Source organism: Delphinus delphis, chromosome 1 (assembly GCF_949987515.2).
Source record: "Delphinus delphis chromosome 1, mDelDel1.2, whole genome shotgun sequence".
NCBI lineage: Eukaryota > Metazoa > Chordata > Mammalia > Artiodactyla > Delphinidae > Delphinus > Delphinus delphis.
In genome coordinates, this window is record NC_082683.1 from 136660281 (window position 1) to 136676052 (window position 15772).

Below are 15772 nucleotides of genomic sequence, written 5' to 3' on the forward strand. Positions count from 1 at the left end.
CTGCCCTCACAACACCCTGCTTTCTGGGCCACGTGGGGACACGGAGTGTTTGCCAACTATAAATATCCTGACTGTGCCTCTTCCTCTCTGTGGTTTCAAGAAAAGTCGGGTGAGTGACTGGGCCTTTGAAACCTTTCTCTTTTATCTTTTTCTATTTGAAAAAGAGGGGTTCTTCTGTTTGATAATTATTGTCCACTGAAAGACCAGATACTGCTTTTCTCACTTTTCTCACACTCTGTTGCCATCACTTCTGCTTCCCGGTCTGCTGGGTGGGAAAGCAGGGATGGTTCCAGCCTTGGCATTTCTGGGTATCTGCACATTGGACACACCCCCTCACTTTGGGGCACCGCCCAGAGTCGGCTGCCTTGTAGGGGGGTCATGTGTCCACTGTGCAGGTTGAGTACATAAATCTTATGGGATCCTGCCCATTGATGGTGATGCTGTCTGGCCCTCAGACTTCCCGTCTTCCGTGTTTAGTGAAGGGCTTCTGGCAGGCAGGTGGGCGGGGCCAGGCCAGCACCTCAGTAGGGACCGCAGGGGAGGATGGGAAGGGTGTGATCCTGCACTCCAGCCCAGGCCCCTCCCTCCTCTTCATTCCTATTGCTCTATAACATGTTACTTGACCAGCTCAAGTCAAGCACCAGGTGAGCTGTCCTGGGTTGGATTCTAAATAGTAAATTCACAGCTTATGATGGCTTCTCAACACAAACAGTTGAAAAGAAAAATAACTAGCAATTCAGCTCCCACCTCCTCCCCAGCACGGCTGTGTACATCAGTCAGTCATGCAGGCTCTCAGGCAGCTGACGCCAAAGCTTCCCGTTACCGTTTTCCATCATAGCAGGGCACGAGGTAAGGTCAGGGCTCCCTGGCACGCAGGGGATCTGGATCACAGCCGCACTTGGCCTTTCATTATTCGGTCCTTAGCCAGGAAAGAAAAACATGAGTCAATCGCCTCTTGATGCCAGAAGGAACCGGAATTCCCACGTTAGCTTTTAGTACATTCTTTTCATTGAAGTATGTCACTTTCCTGACACTTGACGGTCTGCCCTAGTCTCTAAGATGGATAAGGTCTTTTGAACGCATTCAGAACCAGCCACAGCAGCAGAGCCGGTTCTGAATTCATTCAACGAGATACACAAGCACAGACAATTTTAGACTTGGAAATGGTACTCTGGTTCTGGTTTTGCATTTGAGGCTTTGTGTTTGTGAAGGTGGGAGTGTGCATACATGAGAAAGGAGTGACTGCTTAGAACTGAAATGCTGGTACGTGCTCACACTCAGCGGAGCTTGGTAATAATGGAACTGATACTTCACCTTACACCTGCCTGATCCTTTCTCCTGTCCTTTGCTGTCTGCCTGTGTCTGAGGCAGTCCCCTCAAACCTCAAGTTTTGCCTCGGGGCTTCTTTCTTGACAGCCCCCATTCTTTTAAAAGTGAGAGGGGTGTCTCCCACAGGAAGCTCTGACTACTCACTAATCTTGTAGGGGGAAAAAGGGTTGACAAAGTCCTGCTCCATTCAAAGAAGACCCATTTACCACTGCGCCAGACAGTTCATCCAGTTCCACTGCTCTGTGGAAGAGAATGAAGGATTAAAATTAAATTTAGCCGTCAGGTAGCCCGTTAACTGTGGATTTAGGATGCCAGCTGAGCTGCAATTAGAAATTTCCAGCTGTGAGCAGATAGAAGGATGTCATTGCTTGAGACTCCAGCCTTAAGAGTCACCTCAAGAGGGACTTTATCTTTGGACCCCAGCAGGGACACTGAAGATGATTAATGTCCATGGACTCTTGGGATTCCCACTGCTGCATTTTACACCCTAGCTGCCTTGCAAACAGGGTTTGGGAGGGAAAAAGGAAGGTCGTAGTGGCAGCCACACGAAGGAAGTGTCTGAAAGAAAGACAGAAGTTCCCAGTCTACCTGTTCTTGTCTTTAAGCCCCAGCATGCATGGTTTTTTTTTTTTAACATGTTTATTGGAGTATAATTGCTTTACAATGGTGTGTTAGTTTCTGCTTTATAACAAAGTGAATCAGTTAGACATATACATATGTTCCCACATCTCTTCCCTCTTGCGTCTCCCTCCCTCCCACCCTCCCTATCCCACTCCTCTAGGTGGTCACAAAGCACCAAGCTGATCTCCCTGTGCTATGCGGCTGCTTCCCACTAGCTAGCTATTTTACGTTTGATAGTGTATATATGTCCATGGCACTCTCTCACTTTGTCCCAGTTTACCCTTCCTTCTCCCCAATATCCTCAAGTCCATTCTCTAGTAGGTCTGTGTCTTTATTCCTGTCCTGCCCCTACATTCTTCAGAACCATTTTTTTTTTAGATTCCATATATATGTGTTAGCATATGGTGTTTATTTTTCTCTTTCTGACTTGCTTCACTCTGTATGACAGTCTCTAGGTCCATCCACCTCACTACAAATAACTCAATTTCATTTCTTTTTATGGCTGAGTAATATTCCATTGTATATATGTGCCAGATCATCTTTATGCATTCATCTGTCGATGGACACTTAGGTTGCTTCCATGTCCTGGCTATTGTATATAGAGCTGCAATGAACATTGTGGTGCATGACTCTTTTTGAATTAAGGTTTTCTCAGGTTTTATGCCCAGTAGTGGGCTTGCTGAGTCATATGGTACTTCTATTTTTAGTTTTTTAAGGAACCTCCATACTGTTCTCCATAGTGGCTGTATCAATTCACATTCCCACCAACAGTGCAAGAGGGTTCCCTTTTCTCCACACCCTCTCCAGCATTTATTGTTTCTAGATTTTTTGATGATGGCCATTCTGACTGGTGTGAGATGATACCTCATTGTAGTTTTGATTTGCATTTCTCTAATGATTAGTGATGTTGAGCATCCTTTCATGTGTTTGTTGACAGTCTATATCTTCTTTGGAGAAATGTCTATTTAGGTCTTCTGCCCATTTTTGGATTGGGTTATTTGTTTTCTTGGTATTGAGCTGCTTGTAAATTTTGGAGATTAATTCTTTGTCAGTTGCTTCATTTGCAAATATTTTCTCCTATTCTGAGGGTTGTCTTTTGGTCTTGTTTATGGTTTCCTTTGCTATGCAAAAGCTTTGAAGTTTCATTAGGTCCCATTTGCTTATTTTTGTTTTTATTTCCATTTCTCTAGGAGGTGGGTCAAAAAGGATCTTGCTGTGATTTATGTCATAGAGTGTTCTGCCTATGTTTTCCTCTAAGAGTTTGATAGTGTTTGGCCTTACATTTAGGTCTTTAATCCATTTTGAGTTTATTTTTCTGTATGGTGTTAGGGAGTGTTCTAATTTCATTCTTTTACATGTACCTGTCCAGTTTTCCCAGCACCATTTATTGAAGAGGCTGTCTTTTCTCCACTGTACATTCCTGCCTCCTTTATCAAAGATAAGGTGACCATATGTGCGTGGGTTTATCTCTGGGCTTTCTATCCTGTTCCATTGATCTATATTTCTGTTTTTGTGCCAGTACCATACTGTCTTGATTACTGTAGCTTTGTAGTATAGTCTGAAGTCAGGGAGCCTGATTCCTCCAGCTCCATTTTTCTTTCTCAAGATTGCTTTGGCTATTCGGGTTCTTTTGTGTTTCCATACAAATTGTGAAAGTTTTTGTTCTAGTTCTGTGAAAAATGCCAGTGGTAGTTTGATAGGGATTGTATTGAATCTGTAGATTGCTTTGGGTAGTATAGTCATTTTCACAATGTTGATTCTTCCAATCCCAGAACATGGTATATCTCTCCATCTGCTTGTATCTTCTTTAATTTCTTTCATCAGTGTCTTATAGTTTTCTGCATACAGGTCTTTTGTCTCCTTAGGTAGGTTTATTCCTAGGTATTTTATTCTTTTTGTTGCAGTGGTAAATGGGAGTGTTTCCTTAATTTCTCTTTCAGATTTTTCATCATTAGTGTATAGAAATGCCAGAGATTTCTGTGCATTAATTTTGTATCCTGCTACTTTACCAAATTCACTGATTAGCTCTAGTAGTTTTCTGGTAGCATCTTTAGGATTCTCTATGTGTAATATCATGTCATCTGCAGACAGTGACAGCTTTACTTCTTCTTTTCCGATCTGGATTCCTTTTATTTCTTTTTCTTCTCTGATTGCTGTGGCTAAAACTTCTAGAGTCAATTTTAAACCTGATAAAATTTCACCAATTAGCCAGGCAGTGTAAAAAAATTCCGCTTATACAGTTAATAGCAAAGCGTAGCTAAGTGTTATCAAATGATTATATTTAAATGAGCTGTAAAAAGCTCATGAATTTTTTCTTAAACAATATGCTGCAGTTGATGTATTTGAAGAGTCTGTTCTCCTGGTTTGATAAAACCTCTCCCTTGCAATCTTGTTGACTTGGATAATGGCTTAAATGACTCTTGTATGCAGGGATTTGGGAGAGGTAGTTTAGCCTAGCCCATGTGTAAATTTATGCTATATTTTAATTAATGGGGACTACGTTGTTGATGCTTTTCCTGACCCTGTGGCTTTGTCAGCCAGTATTCCTTTCATTTCAAATGACAATTTTCAAGTTCGTACTGAATGTATGTGTTAACAAAACTGAGAACCCAAGCATGTTTTTTTACAGCCACTCAAAATCCTAGCTTTTCAGTAGCTCTTCTGCAGACCTGTTTGAAAGATGTGCAGAGCAATGACTAATCTTTATTTTACTTTTGGCCTGTGTCTGATTACTATCCTTGGCTCAACTCTGTAGGAGTCAGAATGGGACTAATAGCCCAGTACTTTGGCAACCACAATCAGCTGTTAAGATCAGAGTGTACCATCGAAGCATTCCACTTCCCAAACCAAGGGAGACATACACACACACACACACACACACACACACACACACACACACACACACACACACACACAGGTCGTCAGAGATCCCCTTTGTTCTATAGCATGACATTTTACTAGGATCCTGGGACAAAATTAATTGTAGAGAGCAAATTCTGTCCTTTATCTGGGTGTGTATGAGGAGAAAAAATTATTGAACTTTCCTTCAATATGATGGGCATCTGTGAGTATGAACCCATTTAGAGTCTACTGGATATAAAGGTCTTGGTGTTAAGGACCTGGGCTAATGGAAGGTGAAAGCCTGGACCACTTTGTTCTCTCATTTCAAGGATTTGGAAGATTCTCCCTGAGCTTTTGCTAAAGATGAATGTAGCCTGGGGAAAAGATGGTGACCTATTTAGTTATTCTGGCAAAATTTTCAGTCAAATGATTCCATCTTTCCCAAGCATTTAGCTTGCAATTATACCTTCATTTGTTTGCTTGTTTATTTAAGGCCTGTCTTCCCTCCTAGATTAGGAAGGGACCTCATTTGTTTTGTTCACAACCGTGTAGTCAGTACTTAGAATAGTGCCAGACATTTATTAAGGACTCCATCAGTGCTGTTATATGAATGGATAAAGGTATGTTTGGCTGACCTACCACGTGCCCAGTCTCATGCATGAGAAGACACTGTTATAACTCAGGGGAAGATATTTCCTCTGCCTTCTGAGCATTTGGAGATTATCACATGAGGGATTTAAGGTTCATAAGGACTTGGGTTTAATTCTCAAACCACCATTCATTTGGCATTTACAGTGAAAATTAATATGATTTTGAATGTGGGATCATTCACTGAATAAAATGGTCATTGGAAATCTTTGCTTGTGGTATATGGTGGTGTAACATAGGTTTGTGGTAAGTAAAAAAAAATTAAAAGAAAGGAAAAAAAAGTACCCTTCACGGCCAACTGTCAACCAAGAAGCAAAGGCTGAATTTTAAGCACTTCTTCATCACAGCTGGCTGTTCACCCGTGGCACTGGGGCTCACTTACTGAGATCTTATGCAAGGCACACGTTCCACGGGCTGCAGTTTTGTTTGCAGTTAAGTGGATTTCAAGGATCTGTTCCAGCTCTAGAATTTGGTGAGCTGTTTGACAGAGCCTAGAACCAAAAACTTGCTGGCGCAGAAGCTTAATGGTGCAGAGCAAGAGCTCTGAGCATCATATAGACTTGGGTTCAAGTCCCAGCTTGCCCTGCCACTGCTGGGCACTCAGCTTCTCGGCATCTCATCTGTGAAATGGAGATAATAATACCTTTGTCCGAAAGTTATTAGGACGTCCGAATAAAGAGTTGCACTAAAAGTGCTTAACAGAGTCTGGCCAAGAATAAATATTCAGAAAGTTAGCTTTTATTATTTCTATCTCAAATGTTTCATGTTTATGCTCTCCATCTTTATTTTTGTCATTTTTAAGCCGCACCAATAGAACTGGGATGATTTGTCTGCAAGCTACACGGTAAATAGCTCACAACGGACAGGTGGTCATTTAATTTATCAAAAGGCATCCCTTTATGTGACATCAGGACCTTGATAGACAATGCCTTCCCCCGTGTTTCAAGGTGGTTTTATGGTATGGCCCATCTGTGCTTTTGAGAGATGTCAGAGTAGCCCTCTCCTGGACATGGTGTCTCACTCTTCAAATGAACTCCTTCATAAGCATAAGTATGCCACTATGTCTTGAAACTCCTTTTCCAAGACATAGTTTCTGGCCCAGATCAGGCATTTTTCCTCTAGCCTGGCTTCTTATAAATTCACTGGAAACAGAAGGAGTTTGTCTGAAGGCTACTAAGGAAATGGAGGTGAAAGACTACATTTAGAAAACTCCAATTCAGCGAGGCTCCATGGAATAAAGTACACATGGGGAATGCCATATAGTTCGAGGCAGCGTCCCTAACGCTTGCAAGAGGTTCTTTGCCTCTGCAGGGTGGAGAGGTGGGTGTGGAGCGATGGTGTGCTGGCTCTTCCTCTCCTTCACAAAGCGTGCGGACTCTGCAAGTGCCAAGGCTGTAACCGGGATCTCTAGGGTCTGGGCATCTCCAATTTCCCGTTGTCCTAAAGTTCTCTTTTCTCCCTGAATTTACTGACTATCTCCCTTCTCTCCATTACCTCTCCTCCTTTTTTTTTTTTTTTTTTTTTAACTGCTTTCTGCTTGGATCCTCCATAGGAATGCCTTGGGGTAAATATTTTTTTCTTCAGTTTTCTTTGAAGTAAAAAAATATGGGGAGTGGGTTGGAGGAGGGAGAAAGTATGGTTGAGAGGGAAGGAACTGGCTCACTAAGAAAGGAGTGGTGAGTTTATGTGAGTGGTGTGTTTTCATTGATATCCAAGAGAACAGAAACTAGGAGTCACCAAGCCTTCTTGGGAAATGATCATTCTTATTGGTTTGGATATGTTTTCGGCCTATATGTTGCCTTTTTAGAAAGGTAGATAGACGATCCTACTAAAGTAAAAGAGTTTATAAAATATACAAAGCCCACGGATGCAAAAGGCCATTGATATCAATGTGATACTTTCGGGTTATCTATATTCAGATCTAGAACGGAGTAAAAGCAACTTACACATCATGGATTGTAACCATTTAAGAGGGTCTCAGAATTCACCTTCTAGGCGGTCAGCCTTCCATTAACTGTCTTCCTGCCTTGCCTTGTATGAAGGAATGGATGGCCTTTGATCTCCCTATTTGGAGGATGGGTATGGCAGGAAGGACAGGGTGAAAAGCAGGCAGAAGCCTTGTAGTTCCCATCTGATGTTCTAGATGGATCCCATTTCCTCCGATAGTTGGTGTCACGGTGATCTGGGCCAACGTGAGGAAAGAACCAGAACCTGAGCTCACTATTTAGAGTCTCATTTTCTACCATCTGCATGTTTTACAAATTGCAGTTGTTGGACTCGAATGCAAAGATCGCAAGGGATGGGCAGGGTGGAGAGAGAAATGCAGGTTGATTTATTCATTTCCTTCCTAAAAATAGAAAGATGTATTTTGTCTACTAGGAGCAAACATTTCCGAGAGGCTGAAGAGGGAGGGTCATCAGCTGTAGGGCAAGGATAAAGGTGGGCGGGGGCTGCAGTTTGGGCCTCCTCCAACTGCAGGCTCTCTGCAGCTTGTGCTAGGTGCAGAGGGCTGGAAATGGGAAGGGACTGCTGGAAGAGCCACTCGCACAGAGATAATCGGGGTGTGAGCCCAAGTCCTGGCTAGAAGCCTGCATGACGTGCTCTCTCTGGAGCCAGCAGCCCAGCCCAGCATGGGTGTCATGTCCCCACCAGCCTTCCTTACCCTGCTCTCCCCTGAACTCATGAACTGTGCAGAGGTGACAAACCTAGAGCTGAAGGAAGGACTAGGCAGAGTCCTCTGATGAGACTTGCTGTCAACCATGGCTCCCTATTCAATTCAGCACATGCTCTTTGAGAGCCTTCTACTGAAGACTCCCTAGGCTAGGCACCATGCCTGTCCACAACGGGCTACGGTCGTGTTCCCCAGTCGATTGATCCTCCATGTCCATTTGGTCAGTGTGGTCATGAGCAGCATTGCTCCGGCTGTTAGGGGTAGGAAGTGTTGATTGACGTGTGTGCACGGGTGCCTCTGTGGTGTGCCTGTGTCTTGCCCTTTGTGAGTATGCATGAGTGTGCATGCATATGAGTGTGTGCATGCTGGGGAGTGATTGGAAAATGTTCCCAGAAAGTGTTGTTTGGGGTCTACTCTGACCCAGTTTCAGGCCTCTTGCCCACCTCTTTCTCCCTTCTCCCTGTTGCTGTTAACGTAGTAGTGTGACTGTCACTTTAACTGTCCCCTGTCCTGTGATTTCCCGGGGCTTCTCCCCTGCAGAAGCAACAAGGGCCGGGACATCAAGACCATCAAGTCCCTGCGGGTGCTGCGTGTGCTGAGACCGCTCAAGACCATCAAGCGCCTGCCCAAGCTCAAGGTAACGTTCGCCAGTTTCTTCCCATCAGCTCCCCTTCCTCTAGAGAGAGACGCCTAGGTGGCCTGCTTTTGGAGAATTATTTCTGGGGATATTCTTTTTGCTCACACAGAGACTGAGATTCTTTTCATCTGCTTGAACTAAGGGTCTGAGTTTCAAAGGAAAATAACCAATATCCTAAAAAATCTGTCTCTAAGGACTTTTGCCCCACCCTCTGTGGGAAGTCATAGGAAGAACCCTGTGTGGCTTTATCCTGGAGCCTCCTGTGTCATTAAGGTGGGTCAGACACCACAATGGAAGGAGCATGAGCCCTGCGTGTTGTGGTCCACATACTACGTCAGACCAAGTCACCTGGGCTGGTTTCTTTCCTCATGATTCTAGAGAAAGAAAGAATCTTGTAGCCCTGACCCTTCATATCTTAGAGGCCAATAACTTGCCCAAGGACACAGAGTCATTTTTGGCACAAGCAGAGAAGAAATGGGGAAGTGAGCTCACACAACTAAGTTCTCCCTGTTGCCAGGACCTGTGTCTTCATAGGTCTATTATCTGGGTTCTCCTGCCCTCTGACCTGCTCACCCACCCTGAGCTCCTTCCCTGAGCCTTCCTGCCCTTAGGTTGCTGGCTTGTGGAACCCGCCTCTCCCACACAGATCCCTTGCTGTGATGGAAGCTGAAGCCTCATGGGAGAAAAGTCTTTCCTTCCTGAATTCCTGCGAATGAGAGCCAGCCACCTCCAGGGAGGGAACAAGGGACTCCCCTGCTCCCCAGTTCCTCTTTCCCATTGGGTTTGCCTCACCTCTGATATTCCCCACCAGTCCCTCCACCGCCACCCCAACTGCTTCCCTTTCAGCCCTCTGGCTCTGCAGAGAGGTGTTAAACCAACCAGGTTGATCAAAGGCTTAAGACCACAGGAAGGTCTTTTTGGAAGACCCCTAACTGGCTGAGACGTGGCTTCCTCTCAGAGCCCAGGGCCCTGGCCTCCTGCGTGGATTCCCGAGGAGAGGTACTCGTGCTCCAAAGAAAGTGTCCTCACTGCCTGCTCTCCTCCTCCACTGCCCTGCCTTCCCTCCTGGATCAGGCATCTCCCATGGTATCAGGAAATCTTTCACACGCTGTTCATTATAACCCTCCACCTGGTGACAGGCCCCAGCACAGGGCCTGGCCGGGGTCAGTGCCTGTGAACATTCATTCCTTTCTGCCTCACCCCCAGAAAAATTTGGCCGGGAGGCCTGGGGCCCTAACCAATGTTAGCTGCAGCCCAGGTCCACTGGTCTCCTCCTCTGAGCTATGTTGGGGTCCTGAGAAGGGCTTGGACAGGATGATGAGATTAATTAACAGGCTGAAGAAGGCGACCCAACCTTGGTTAATTCCAACTAATTAGGAAGGGCTGGCTCTTTGCTCTGCAGCTCCATAACCTGAGGGAAATGTAGGTGGATCTGATAATTCCACGAGGCTGCGTGTCACTCACATTCCCTGCAGTGCTGAACTAATTAAACCAGCAGTGTTCACCCAGCGCTGTGAAGAGGTAACTGCTCAAATGCAGCGCCACTGTGGGGCTAGACTCTTCAGTGAGCTAAACCTACAAACCTAGAAAATAACCTAAAAATGGTTTGAAATGTGTTGAATTCCCATGTAACTATTCATGGCTTAGGGCCTACAATGGATTCTTCAGAGGGAGATTCACTGCCTTGAACTGAAGTGCAAGTTCCTGATTCTGTCCATCTGATCCTCCCATCTCTAAGAGAGGGTGGCTCTTACCCCTTCCCACATCACCTGTTGAATCTTCATCCCCAGCACAGCCAGCTTTAAACTAGAGAACATTTACGTGAAGTGTGGAATGTAATGGGGTAAATGTGTGAACTTATTACAAAATATCATTAAAATGAACAAAGATGAGAGTTTATTATCACTCCCTGATCTATTTAGAAAGGCTGAGAGAAAACAATACATATTCAGTGTATAAATCAAATCTAAGAACGTGCCCCAAATAGATGAAGTTACGGATAAGCTATTTAACGCCTAAAACAGGCTAAATGATTTCAAGGATCCCTTTTCTGGAATAAATTTCTGTCTCACACTAAGTGGAGTGCCCGTAATAGGATTCCACAAAGGACTCCGTCCACTGCCTGATACCATCTTGGTCTCTACTGCTTTGGGTTTCCTTCCAGATTCAGAACATGTGTTCCCCTCCTAAATTATACGTTCCTACAGTCATGACCAGCTTAGAAAACAGGTCCGAATCCCATGAGTGTCACTTCTTCCTAGGGTGCTATCTCCTAGGGCACCTTCTCAGTGGGCTGGCTGGTGGTAGTCTGGGTCCAACTCAGCTGTAGGCAAATACACAGGCCATTTCAGGGATTCACACACCAGGGCTCTTTTTTCTGTTCACAGGCTGTCTTCGACTGTGTGGTCACCTCCTTGAAAAATGTCTTCAACATACTAATTGTCTATAAGCTCTTCATGTTCATCTTTGCTGTCATCGCAGTTCAACTTTTCAAGGGCAAGTTCTTCTATTGCACAGACAGTTCCAAGGACACAGAGAAGGAGTGCATGTAAGCGCCACCAGCACATACCACTCCCTTTCTGCTAAAGTGCGTTCTGCCAAGGTCCACACAGCCCTTTACAGATAGGTCTTTTCTTTCCCCCTTTCTCAAATCCATTCCTCTTTTGGGAAAAAAGGCAAAATAAGAAGTTGCCACATTTTGAGTGAGTACCTCTTTTGTGTCAGACATGGAACATAGCATTTTGCATCAGGTTTTAATTTTAAATCTTTCTAATGACCTTTTGAGATAGGTTTCATTTGCACATTATAGGTGTGGAAGCCTAGGCACAGAAAGTTTAAGGAAGTTGCTCAAGGTTATACAGTGACTAGTGAAAGGACTAGGATTTAATCTTCCATGTCTGTTGGGCACCAAATCTCATTTTTATTCCATGATAATACACTGCCTTAATAAAATCCCCTCTTGCTTGGGTTTGAATGCTGATAATTACTACTGTACATTATCAAAGTCCCTAGAATTTCTTTGCTCTTCCATGAGCTGTAGTGAAGAGGTTCTGGTTCACTTCTGCTCTGGTTTTAGAGGAAACTATGTAGATCACGAGAAAAACAAGATGGAGGTGAAAGGCCGAGAATGGAAGCGCCATGAATTCCACTATGACAACATCATCTGGGCCCTGCTGACCCTCTTCACCGTCTCCACAGGGGAAGGATGGCCTCAGTGAGTGATGGGTTTGGCTTGGCATGCTTGTCTGTGAGCTGGGCTAGGGCCATGTGTTTGCCTTGAGAAGTTGATTCGAGATAAGCAAGGCTAACCCTTTGTTATTGTACCAAGGAAAGTAAGTGGTTATGAGTAGGTAAGACGGGCAGGAGAGAGGAAGAATGAAAATCCTTCAGGCGGGAATCAGGAGGGAGCTGACGAAGTCCGGGAAATATTTGAAACACAGTGTTTCAGCCCATGATCAAGGAGTTGAATAGAGCCTTCTGATTCCTACGGAACAAATGAGTTTTGAACAGCTCTCCGCACCGTAGGAGAGTCCCTGAGGACTGTCTTAGACAGATTTATCCTCCGAGTTGGCCCTGGACATGAGGGTCAAGGGTTAAGGATGCGGTGGCAGAACCCAGAGATGCTTTCTGTGGTCATACCTCACATGTCAAAGACAACAGAATGCAGTTTTTATGCTGCTCGTAGCTGCAGGCTTATTTTTTCAGAGACTTGGCGGTAACCAAGACACCACTTCCTGGTGGCAGCAAAATGCCAAAGGGAAATTCAGGAGTCTCTTGGTATTTTATGGCAACCTCAACTATAAAGTAATGTCACTCTGGTGTTTAGGAGTTGGATGCGTGATGGCAGCGGGGCTAGAAAGAACAGTGGATTGGGGGTCCGCCAGCTTGGTTGTGGAGCCCCAAATTCACAGAGGATCCACCAAGTTTAAAAAGTCAGATAAGAAAATACAGTAGATGGTACATCTGCTAATGAAGCCTTGAGTCACAGCAGCTTCCAAGATCGCCGTCCACCATCCGTGCCCTCTTGTTATGTCCCCAGAGTTTTGCAGCATTCTGTCGATGTGACAGAGGAAGACCGAGGCCCGAGCCGCAGCAACCGCATGGAGATGTCCATCTTTTACGTGGTCTACTTTGTGGTCTTTCCTTTCTTCTTCGTCAACATCTTTGTGGCTCTCATCATCATCACCTTCCAGGAGCAAGGGGACAAGATGATGGAGGAGTGCAGCCTGGAGAAGAACGAGGTGAAACGAGGGGTCTGGAGTGTAGGGCCAGGGGGCGCTCTGGAAAGGACTCTCAGACCAGCAGTGTTAGGAGGAAGACAGAATGCTCTCCATTTTGTTGTGAATTACAGAGAGAATTGGGGGGAAATGCATTAGCCAGTCATTAAATAAATGTTTTTGGAGTATCCGCTCTGTTTAAAGCCCAGGTATGAGACACAGAGAACTGGGAGGGATGTAAGGTGTTTAAGATGCAGCCCCTGCGTTTATGTGGCGCATCTTCTGGAGGTGGGGGTGAAAGACGTGTGCCAACGTTATAACGTTGACACGTCTGCTTCCCTTCCTGCGTCCCTCAATGGTGTATATTTGCTGTAAGGGCAGGGAACCTGTCTAACTTATTACTGCTTTTGTAGTAACAAGCGTAGTTCTGACACATTGTCGGGTCCATTGTTTTTATCCTGGAACTGAACTAGAAATTGTTAGAGTCCATAAGAGAAATGCAAATAAAGTGCTATGGGAATGCACAGGAAGATAGATTTTTACTTCTGACTGTGAGCTTCCTGCCCAAATATCTAAGTCTTGTGCTGTGTAAAAGGGCATTATTAATAACCGTCAAGTCCTTACCGCATGGGACCGAACCCTTCTAGTTCTGTGTATTCATTTAAGGTGACATCTCACCTGTAGCTCTGTCCAGAGAATTTCTTTTGCTGCTTTTACCTCTGCTTGCGCAGCCCTAGCCTCTTCTCACACACTGTCCTCTTCTTCTAACCGTCTAACAGAGAGCTCACCCGTGTGCGAGGTTTAGGGAATCTGAGCTTGGCTAATCAGTGTGACTCTCCTGCAGAGGGCGTGCATCGACTTCGCCATCAGTGCCAAACCACTCACCCGCTACATGCCCCAGAACAGGCACACCTTCCAGTACCGCGTCTGGCACTTTGTGGTGTCTCCATCCTTTGAGTACACCATCATGGCCATGATCGCCCTGAACACTGTCGTGCTGATGATGAAGGTGAGAAGGTGGTGGCTGGGAGGCACTCGGGCAGGCTGAGCCTCGGCAACTGTCCCCTCACAGAGCACTTGTGTGTGTGCCCGAGACACTGAGAAAACACTCCAGCTTACCAGTCTGTTGCCTCCTTACCTACTTTTCTTTTCTTTCTTTTTTTTTTTTTTGCGGTACACGGGCCTCTCACTGCTGTGGCCTCTCCTGTTGCGGAGCACAGGCTCCGGACGCGCAGGCTCCGGCCATGGTTCACGGGCCCAGCCGCTCCGCGGCATGTGGGATCTTCCCGGACCGGGGCATGAACCCGTGTCCCCTGCATCGGCAAGGCGGACTCTCAACCACTGCGCCACCAGGGAAGCCCTGTTACGTACTTTTCCATCGTGGAATTTCTCTTTCATCTTGTCTCCATCCACAGCCCAGCCTTTGGGTCTTTGGGGCAAAATGCAGTGAAATATATAGTAGCAATCCAGGAACTCTGAAAGCAAAGGTTGGTGATGGCAATCAGACGCAGACAAGGGTGGAGATGTCAGGAGATGTAGATGATCATGGGGTTCTAAGAGTGTCGGAAGAGGTTTTTAATACTAAATGGTAAAGTAATTAACTCTAGGAAATGTTTCTGCCCTTCTCACCTTCAACTCTAGGAAGACTGGCCATTTTGCTAATAAGACCTGTGTTTTCCTCTGTTTTGTTTTGCTAGGACGTGTGCTTCTCCTCTCTAGCCCTAGATGACACCAGAATGTCCCCCAAGGGCAGGGACGCGAGATGGCCAGCCTCTCTCATGGACCCTCTCACCTTTAGGGGTTTGATTCTTTCCTCTTTTCTCTTCCCGGCAGTACTACTCTGCTCCCTGTACCTATGAACTGGCCCTGAAGTACCTGAATATCGCCTTCACCATGGTGTTCTCCCTGGAATGTGTCCTAAAGATCATTGCGTTTGGCTTCTTGGTACGTCATGGAATTTATCCCGGCACCATTCTTGTCTTCCCTTCTCTTTGGGTACATTGCCAGCCTTTGTTGGAAGGGAGGGCGGTCACCGCTATTCCAGAAAGGGTTCACACACCTGCCCACCTAATTGTGGGCTTGTTTCGACTGCTTCAAAAAACTGCCGTAGAGACAGGATGATGTGTGAGGGTGTTGGGAGAAAAGACAAAGAGAACCAGATCCCCAGCTCCTACCTCTAGCTATCAGCTCTGTTCTCGTCAAAGTCTGTCAGTTGTCAAGGGGCGACAGTCGTTGAGTCTTACTAGAACTTAGTAAGATTTATCTGTCAGGAAGAGCAAAACAAGGACTGGACTAAGAAACCTGAGCGCTTATTTACTGGTGAAAGGTTTAAAATCTATAACTCAAATGGGAAAATATCTGTCCCGCTTAGCCTCAAACATAGCAAATAATAGATTTTACCTAGTAATCCTCCTCCCTTTAGTTACCTGAAGAGTAATTTCTGCCACTAAAAATAAATGTTTAGCACTTAAGCTTCCAAAGGCTAATGGCCTTTAAAGTGTGTGTATGAGAGAGTGAGCAAGTGTGGGGTCGGGGGGCAGTTTCTGGAATTGGTTTGGGGAGGGTTGGGTTGAGTTTTTCTGGCATGAGTCCTCCTTTTACTTCTCCTCAACTACTAATTATAGTTGTTTGGCAGATTTTCGCATCTACCATCAAGGGTGTGCAGCAAACCTAGCCCTTCACTTCAGTGTCCTGTAAACAAAATAATCCTCTCTGCCACCCTTGCCTCAGTGTTCACAGTGAGATCAGTGGGCTGCAGATAAACCCACCCAACAGCTGCTTCACACTTACTTTGTGTGTGAGCTACCA

The 15772-nt window shown here is 45.4% G+C and overlaps 1 protein-coding gene across 3 annotated transcripts in view; it reads left to right on the plus strand.

The window, feature by feature from the left end:
* Positions 1-15772, plus strand: part of CACNA1E (calcium voltage-gated channel subunit alpha1 E) — a 296087-nt gene that overhangs the window by 242362 nt on the left and 37953 nt on the right. For all 3 annotated transcript variants that reach the window (XM_060009746.1, XM_060009755.1, XM_060009763.1), the window contains 7 exons: positions 6992-7003; positions 8651-8747; positions 11135-11295; positions 11824-11961; positions 12787-12988; positions 13809-13973; positions 14798-14908. In XM_060009746.1, the coding sequence (XP_059865729.1) occupies positions 6992-7003; positions 8651-8747; positions 11135-11295; positions 11824-11961; positions 12787-12988; positions 13809-13973; positions 14798-14908 (886 nt within the window). The remainder of the gene's footprint in view (positions 1-6991; positions 7004-8650; positions 8748-11134; positions 11296-11823; positions 11962-12786; positions 12989-13808; positions 13974-14797; positions 14909-15772) is intronic.